The 9,562-nt window shown below is 36.8% G+C and overlaps 1 protein-coding gene across 1 annotated transcript in view; it reads left to right on the top strand.

Annotated features, from left to right (window-relative positions):
* LOC109927131 (transcription initiation factor TFIID subunit 4-like) overlaps positions 1–8,798 on the top strand; it is a 94,545-nt gene extending 85,747 nt beyond the window's left edge. Inside the window, exons 11-13 of the mRNA XM_048608547.1 lie at positions 2,565–2,621; positions 5,351–5,476; positions 7,185–8,798. Of these exons, the coding sequence (XP_048464504.1) occupies positions 2,565–2,621; positions 5,351–5,476; positions 7,185–7,349 (348 nt within the window). The 3' untranslated portion in view covers positions 7,350–8,798. The remainder of the gene's footprint in view (positions 1–2,564; positions 2,622–5,350; positions 5,477–7,184) is intronic.
* The last annotated feature ends 764 nt before the right edge of the window (positions 8,799–9,562 follow it).

The raw sequence follows: 9,562 nt of genomic DNA, 5'->3' as shown, positions 1-9,562 counted from the left end.
GGACCCGAAACGTTAACTCTGTTTTTTCCTTCACAGATGCTGCCAGACCTGCTGAGCTTTTCCAGCAACTTCTGGTTTTGTTTTGTGGTATACAGCATCCGCAGTTGTTTTGTTTTTTTTATTTACATTGGAACAAAGCTTTAGCTTGCACACAACACACTTGTCTGTGATATATAAATACAAAACTCAAATGATTGATGATACCAGTAAATAATGTAACAGCGTAAGTCAGTAGCAGTTCAAGAAATACAACTGTGGAAAGAAACCCCATTTGTATTTCAGTTTGAAATCCTTTCATCAGAATTGAAGAAAGAAAGAAATGCAAGAGGTTTGAAGTCATTGTAAGGAGAGGGGGAAGGAAGAATGAAATGACAGGTGTGATAAGGTGGTGAAGTTAATGAACAAAATATTTCATGATGTAGAAGTGTTATAACCAAGGCTGGAGGCATGTACCATCACTCTCATTGCTCTACTCAGTTCACAACGTAAAACAAAAATACATTCTCTAGTCACCAAGATGGCCAATAAAATATTTTTAGGTTTCAAAGAACAAGATCTGTCAATTAGGTTGCTTAAACATAATTGCGGATTTCTTATCAAAGCAAAAGTTATTCCATACAGATGAAATAAATGCCATTAATATCAAAGTTTAAAATCTTATTCTGCTAAATATTCCCAAAGCGTACACGCTCTCTCTCCATCTGTCTCGTGCTCTCTCTGGTTTCCACTCCACGAAAAGAGGGGAGAAGATCAGATTTCTCTACAGATGTTGGCTTTCTGAAAAAGAAAACTTTTTTTGGCCACTGGGTTATTCTTGAAGACAAAAGGGATAAAGCGTAGAATATTCCAAGAGGGTATTGCTCTGATCTTCGGGTGCATTTGGTTGTCAGTAATCACACGTCTCTGAAATCATGTAAGTACAGTTTGCTCAGGAAATACAATCTTGAACTGCCTTTGCAATGACTCTCTCTAAAGAACAAACAGGTTTCACCCTAAACTCAACAACTGGGTTTTCTTTTCAGAATAGGAGAGGTTAGCTCTGCAACTTGTTCTTAGCAACCTTTCCTCCAACTCAGCTTGTTCTTAACAGGCTTCCCTCTAACTTAACCAGATAGAACAAATACCTCCTCAGGTCAGCTGTTGTTCAAACTAGCCTAAGCATAGGTTTACAACAAAGCAAGCAGTTATCACCAGTTTGATGACTTACAGGAAGCCTTATGGGAAGGCAAAACTCCAGTGTCCACAGTGAACTTTTAATGATCTTAAATAGATATTTCCAATAAAGTTAAAATAAATCAATATTCCACAATCTTCTAGAACTTAAGATCTTCAGGTTATTAGATATAAAGCACATTTATAACAAAAGCCTAAGAGAGTGAAAAGAATTAGAATTAGGTTTATTGTCACATGTACTTAAGTACAGGGATACAGGAGTACAGTGAAAAGTTTAGTGTCACCAATCACAGCCCCATCTTGGATACAAAATCTTAACTAAAAACTAAAAAATAAAGAAATAAATTACAAATTCAACATTATAGTTCTTCTTAGAATAAAGTAGTAAATAAGAAATAAAGTTAAAAGTTCCAAATTACATGCCTTTTTTAGCCATGGGCCTCCAGTTGCTCCATTGTGGGCTTTCCCCATGCTGGGCACAATCTCTTGATCCCCGCACCTCCATCTTGCCACCAATCACCATCCAGGCTCACCAGCTGCCTCACCACAGGCTGCCAGAATTGCAGTCTGGTGCCACTCTGGGGCCCCCAGCCGTTTCTGTAATGCTGCTGACCATCAGATGTCTGTCTGGGTACACCAACCGCCTCATGGTCGACGTCCAAAGTCCCTAATCTGGGCCCCTAGCCACTGCCATCGCCGCCACTGCCTCCATGACCGAGCTCCCTGAAAAAGGTAAGTAGAGAAAAAAGTCTTAAATAAAAAGTGAGAAAAGAAAAGCGGTTGGCGTGGATGAGCTCTGGCTCAGGAGCCCTACTTTGCCGCCATCTTGGATCAGGGATATTGGATGTACTAAAGAAACAAAAAAGTTGTGTCCTGGAGAGGTGTAAATGGTCAGTTGTTTAGTTAATCTCTCCTGCCCTTCACCCTGCCATAGACCTTCCATAAGATACAGGAACAGCAGTAGGCTATTCAACGCATCATGTTTATTACTCCATTGAATGTGATCATGGCTTTTCTGCTTCCTGCCCCTCTCACCTTGCACTGGCTTAGAGTTCTTAACATTCATATCTTATTTCAGTTCTGTTGAAAGGTCATTGGTCTGAAATGTTAACGGTGATTCTCTCCACAGATGTTGCCTCCACAGCCAAGTATTTCCAACATTTTTTTTTAATCTCTGACATCATGCATTCACAATAATTTTCTACTATAACAATAAATCATTGCAATTTAGAATCTAAATTAGAAAGTCATGGATCTGAAGTTTGCCTCAAAAGATGTAGTGACTTTTAACTCAGTACCTTTTACAGGAATTTTTTATAATAGTCAATTTCAACCATCAATTTCTATTGCATTACTTTGCAAATTACTATTTTATTCCTTTTTGTCATCAGTCTCGCTCCAGACAAGAGGACCCAGAGCAACTTAGGCTAAAACAAAAGGCCAAAGAGGTAAGAATAATCTTTTTTCCCCTTTGCTACAAAAGAATTCTGTAACAATTTTGGTACACTGTACAAGATACTTATAGGGTGCACTGGATAGCAGTACCTAATAGAAAGGAGGTCAAACCTCTGCATAAATTAATTGGCCTGAGATCAAGCTTAATAGTAGAATCAAATAACTCAGCAAAATACAGTCAGGAGGCGTGCATATGCTTTAAGATTCCACATAGACTTTGTTAATAAAATTGACATGTAAAGTTTCATAACAGATTATTTGTTCTAAGAAAAAGAAAAGGTTACTTTTTGTATATTATGCTGGAATAATACATTTTGCCACTATGGGTACCCTTAATTTCCAGCCTGATTTTTTTTTTTTTTTACTAACTGACCACTTTTTATTTGCAGAATCCCACTGTCAGTGAGCAGATTCCAGAACAGTTGTATATTCTTTTCGCACTATAATGACATAGAATGCAAAATATTACCTATGTTAGTAGGTGTTAGCTTGACCGAGTTGGAAGCTCTTTTGCATCAGTCAGAAGGCTGTCTATACCAAAGTATGTGCTCATAACCTAGACCAACACTTCAGTGTAGTATGAGGGGTGCAACATTGTCAGAAGTGGCATCTTTTGAGTGGGATATTAGCTAGAGTTTCTGTTCAGGAAATGAGAGATTTGAAAGGAGGGAATTTTCCTGGTGTCTTGGCAAACATTCCTCATTTAGTCATCGGCACCAGAAGAGGTTACTGGTTATTTGTCTAATTTGTTTGCGGGATCTTCCTTTGTGTAATTTGGTTACTGCATTTGGATGAGCAATTGTGATCACTTTAAGTAGTAGTTATTTGGTTCTGAAGCACTTTGGGACATCTAGGGAAGATGATAGAGTTTTATCATCTATGTTATTGTTCTTGCTATTTCTAGCAAGGCAATGGTATCATGGATAAGAAAAGTAGCAACCTTTTCATAATAAACTGGCTATGCATGATAACAGAATGCTGAATGGATTCATACACTGTCATTTATAAACCTGAGGATAACAACTTTGTTGCCTGTGTTTTAAGTCACACCAATTCCTACTCATCTATCAACAAGCCTCAGTCTTGTTTTCAAATCCCTCCATAGCTTTGCCTCATTCTTAGCTCTGTAATCTCCTTCAGCCTGACAACCCTCCTAGGTATCTGCAGTCGTCTTAATTCTGGGCCTTGTGTGCATTCCAAACGTTAATTGCTCCTTGTTTGGTTTGCGGCACCCTTCGAGTTCTTTGGCTGTAGGCTCTGAAGTAGCCTCCCCAGATCTCTCTGCCTTACTTTCCTCCTTCAACACGCTCTTGGAAAACTATTTCTTCAACCAAGCTTTTTCTTACCAGACCAAATATTTGATAGGTATCATGTTTTGTTTAATAATTCCCATATACTTGATAAATATCCTTTCTGTAACTGGACGACCAGAACTGGACACAGTATTCCAGAAGAGGCCTCGCCAATGTCCTGTAAACCTCAACATAATGTCCCAACTCCTGTACTCAAAGGTGCCAAACGCGTTATTAACCACCTTGTCTATATGCAACGCAAACTTCAAAGAATAATGTATGCACTTGCACTCCAAGGTCCCTCTATTCCACAGTGCTACTCAGGGCCCTACCCTTGTTTGTTGTACCAAAATGCAATACCTCACATTTATCCGGATTGAAGTCCATCTGCCATTTCTCAGCCCATTGACACATTTGATCAAGATCCCTTTGTAATCTCAGAAAACCTTCTTCACTGTCTATTATGCAACCAATTTTGGTGTGGTTTGCAAACTTTTATATTCTCATCCAAATCACTTATATAAATGACAAACAAAAGAGGCCCCAGAACCGATCCCTGTGGAACACTGCTGGTCACAGGCCTCCAGTCCAAAAGGCAATCCTCCACCATTACACTCTGTTCTCCTGTGTTAAGCCAATTATGTATCCAATTGGCAAGCTCACCCTGAATCCCATGTGACCTAACTTTACCAATTAGTCTACCATGCGGAACCTTGTCGAAGGCTTTACTAAAATCCAAATAAACAACGTTGTCCTTGCTGCCATCATCAAGCTTCTTGGTAACTTCCTCAAAAAAACTCAATCAAGTTTGTGAGACATGATTTTCCTCACACAAAACCGTACTGACTATCCCTAATCAATTTTTGCCCCTCTAAATGTCCATAAAACCTATCTTTTATAATCACCTCCAACAATTTACTCATAACCGAAGTCAGACTCACTGGTCTATAGTTCCCTGGTTTCTCCTTACAGCCTTTCTTAACTAATGTCCTTTTAAGGAAGAGAATTTAGCATTCTCACCTGCTCTGACCTACATGTGATGCCAGATCCAGAAGAAAATGGTTAAATTTTAACCAACTTTGAAATGGGTGAGCTACTCAGTTCTTGGAATATTATCGGTGGACAGAAAATGCTCACGTTGCCAAATGATGTTCACTTCCCTACAAGAAGTTTAAAAAAATCCACCCTCCCACAGATCACAGTACTTCCAAGTTTTGTGTCACCTGCAAATTTTGAAAACATACGTAACAAATCCTAGGAGTGAATATTTTAAGCTAGATAAGCGTGTGTTTTCTCATCCAGCGTTGATCGACATTGATTATTTATTATTGTAATATATTTAAATTTATTTTCAAATTGTAATATAACTTTTGATATGCAGAATATTCAATATTTTTATGTGAATAAATGATCCACTCTTTGATTCCCAGATGCAACAACAGGAATTGGCTCAGATGAGGCAGAGGGAAGCCAATTTAACTGCATTAGCAGCCATTGGCCCCAGAAAGAAGCGGAAGGTTGATTCACCAGGACCTGGGATTGGAGCTGGGACAGAGGTACTATATAAAAACATTATACATTATTACATTACTAATGCTATACAAAATTCCAAAGCAGGTTCAGTAACATTCGCCCCACACAAATATCATGCAATAGCTATCTCCCTTCATGTTCAACGGTATTGCCCTGGCTGAATCCCCACTATCAACATCCTGGAGACCACCACTGACCAGAAGCTGAACTGAACCTGCCAGTTAAGTACTGTGACTCCAAGAGCAGGTCAGAGGCTACAATGATTGCAACAGGTATCTCACCTCCTGACTCCCCAAAGCCCAATGGGCATACCACTCCACAAGATTAAACTTAAAGAAGAAGCAGTTATAATTTTGTTATGAAATTAGAGTCCTAAACAAGGGCCTGGATTTTCATCTTGGAGATGAAATTTGGCTCTGCCTTGTTCACAATTCTGTGGAGTTGGAGTAAAATCCAAGCTGAAGTTCTGCTGTCTATGTGAAAATTAAAAAAAAAAGGGATCTGGTATAGGCACTTAATGAGCCCTCAATGGAATTAAGTGGATCAATAGTATGAAGGTGTGTGGTTTTCTGTCTATTGTCTCTCTTACGCTGCACAAAACAGCACTGGCTAAAAATGGAAGCAAAATTTCTTGCTGCCCCATTCACTTTTCATTTTCTTTTACAGTTCTCCCTTTGATTTTTCACCTCAAGCCCAGTCCAAGAATTGGTAGTTAAGAAGCTGTTTTCTTTGATTATAAATGCTGAAATTATAACTGACAGAATTTGGGGAAATATTGCTTATTTCTTTAATAATGTTGAGCCCTTCAAATGTAAACACGTTTTCAAACCAGGAGAAAACAATTCCTAATTAAACCTTCCTAAGCTATGTTTATAAACTGGTCACAAGGTCAGACACCTGACAAAGTTTGTATTCCTATTTCTTACCCTATATTTATACAACAATAGCTTCCTCAAACTTTTTCCAAAGTTTTGATTCATCTTTGGTGAAACAATAACTAGAATTCCTGTATTTAGAGTACAGTTACAATAAAGCTATTTGATCACATACTATGCATGTTTTGCTAATTCACAGTTTAAAACTGTTTCAGATCCCATTTTCTGTACTCTCTCCTTCTCATGCATTTCAGAGAGGAGATGATCCAGGTATCACTGTCAGACTATAAACTTGTGGACAGAGGAATATTTTCATAGAACAGATGGAAGGACACAATTCCGAACTCTTACAGTTGTGGCACTTTAATGTTAACCCGCATATTCAGCTGCTTAATTTGAAATCTGTGGAGTCATTAGTTTAGGTTCAGGTTTAAAATCGAACGACAGTAAATCAGATATATTTAGTTGCTGAAACTGCAGCAGTTCTAAAGAATTAGCTGGTTTAAAAAAAGAGTAAATTTAATATTTATAAACAGTAACTTAATGGGAAAATGTTGTTGCTGACTACTTCACCAAACAAATCATGCAGTTAACCCATAATAATTCCGTTACGTATCTCACACAAGAGATTTGCAAGCTTGATTGTTGAATGCAGGTAATAGTCTGTACTGTATGACTCTACAATAAAGAATGTATTGGCAATATGAAGTAAAGCATTTCACAAAGCACATTTTCAGGCATAAAAAAGACAGATAAAGTTGCTGGAATTTGAATTGGTATGTTTCAGTACCTTTATAAATCCTTGAATTTATAATAGAACATGATATGTTATCCATTCTGTTTCTCTCTGTTCTAGGGACCCAGTACAGGCGGGACAGCAGGAGCCTCTGGAGTTGGAACACCTAGACAGTTCACACGGCAACGAATAACAAGAGTCAACCTCAGGGACCTTATCTTCTGCTTGGAGAATGAGCGTGAGACAAGCCATTCACTAATGCTGTACCGTGCATTCCTTAAATAAACGTCCTGGGTTGATTTGTTTTGTTTTTGACCAAGACAACCTTCTGCCCTGTCTTTTTCTTTGCAGTTTTTGGTGGGGGGACAGAGGTAAGGAAAGGAAGATAGAGCGATGGAGAACAGCTGGAACGCTAGAAGTGGGAGAATGTTTTAATGTTCAACCTTACATTAACTCTATGTTTTTAAAGTTTTGAATTTTAGTTAGAAAAATGAATACAGCGAGACCTGTGGATACTTTATTTATAAAATAAAAAAGTCTGATCACTTCTCGTCTCCTGACTGAGTGGCCTTCTTGCCAAACAAGCCATATTTAAAAACTGATTCTGATTTCACCAGTGTATAATTTGCCAACTTTTTGGCAGATTAGTAGCAACTTGAAACATTTAAGTATTCTGTTTTTGAATCATTTGGCTTAAAAGACTTTGAATTGTATGGGTCTGAAGCTAACAACCTTGGATTATTTTACCTTCAAGGACATGGAGCAAAAAAACATTTTCATTATTGTATTTTTTATCCACTTTTCATTGTTTCCATTCTTTTGCTGTACTTTTCTCAATTAGCTTTTGTAAATGTATGGTTTGTGAAGAGTTAGGAGAGTTTGTTCAGTGGTAACTCTGCAGTTCTCACCATGTGATTTGCATGTCAGAGGCTTTCCCTGGAAGCCTTTAAGAAGGGTTTCTTTTGTGAATGTTGTAGGGCATTTGTAAAAAGAAAAAGATGCTTTTTTTTATTTGATACAATACATGATGCCGTAAAGGATTTAAAAAATAACTTTTCTGCATAAATATACATTACTTGCACTGTGTTGGCTACCTAGCTAATGTAAAACTTTAGTTAAAAAAAAATCTAAGAAATGGTGAATTGTGAAAGGATTGTTACTTGGTATGAATCACGTGTAGAAAACAATTTGCTGGTGTCTATCAGTGAGCTAATAATTTGTACATAATTTTGGCACATAACATAAATTGCTATGTAAACCGTAATTATTTTGGTAAAAAGACTGTATGCAAGCTATGGACCTACTTAATGGTAACCAGAGCAATGTCCCTTCTTTGTATCTATTTTTTTATAAAAAAAATACTAAATTTTTCTTTATATTTTCAGAGGTTATTGTATTAAATGATTGTCTATCAATAGGACATTATGATTGTAAATACTTTTGCTTTCTTTGTGTGTAATTTTATGTTGTTAAAAGAAACATTTAAGATGCTATTAAGCTGATGAGTTCTGTGTGTAAACTGAAAACTAATCAGTATTTTTACCAATGCCTGAAAACTGTTACACCCTTGGTCTTTTACAAATCCTGTCTTTCCATTTTTCATGTAAATTTTGCACAGTTACTTGTTAATATGTAAATATTTTACTTTCAAAAAAGGAAGTTTTTAATTACTATTGTTTTATATAGGATTGAAAGAGAATTAACTCCTTTATTAAAACAATGAATTTATCTGTATTTTGCTTACTGTCTTTGGTGCTTGTTAAAGTTACAGCTTATTTGTTTAGGTTATGTATTTCTAGCAAACCCCCTGTAAGCAGTTGGAGAACCTAAGAAAAATGTACGTATTCCTCAATTAAAAAAACAATGCAGCATTATAAACATTTTTAGCAAGCCCATGTCATGACAGCATTAGGCTATACCATAATGCGCAGGATAATGTGATTTACTGTACTGTTGATAAATAACCACATAGTAAAATTGAAATAGTTTCTTATTGTAAAGCTTGAAAAACATATGAAAAGACGGATCAGCAGCTTAGCAATAACAAACTATATTGTTCATCATATCCCAATGCTAGTTGGAAAAGGGAATTAAGGAAATTTGTTCATTTGTTATGATAAATTCAATGTGTGCAGAAGCAAATACATAGTTGAACATATTAGGATGTCTCAAATTATGCAACATAAATTTTGATTAGCAGGATTGTCATTGTTAAGTGTCCCAGCAGTTCCAGTACTTTTCATTTTTAAGTATTGTATCCAATTAATGATCTGTCTTTTTAAGATCAGTTTAAGCTGCTTACACTTTCTGTACACGTGCAAAAGCAAACGGAGCATCTAAAATATAGCCAAATTTTCACAAATAGAAAAACAGAATCTCAATTGTTACAATTGAAGGCCGTTCAGCCCACTGTTTTTAGCGAGCTCTCTGAATGAACATTTCACTTGGTGCCATTCTCATGTCTGCAACCCTTAACCCAGCATGTTTTCTTTTTAAAT

Source organism: Rhincodon typus, chromosome 19, assembly GCF_021869965.1.
Source record: "Rhincodon typus isolate 14 chromosome 19, sRhiTyp1.1, whole genome shotgun sequence".
Classification (NCBI taxonomy): Eukaryota; Metazoa; Chordata; class Chondrichthyes; order Orectolobiformes; family Rhincodontidae; genus Rhincodon; species Rhincodon typus.
This window is presented reverse-complemented; position numbering and strand designations above follow the sequence as displayed.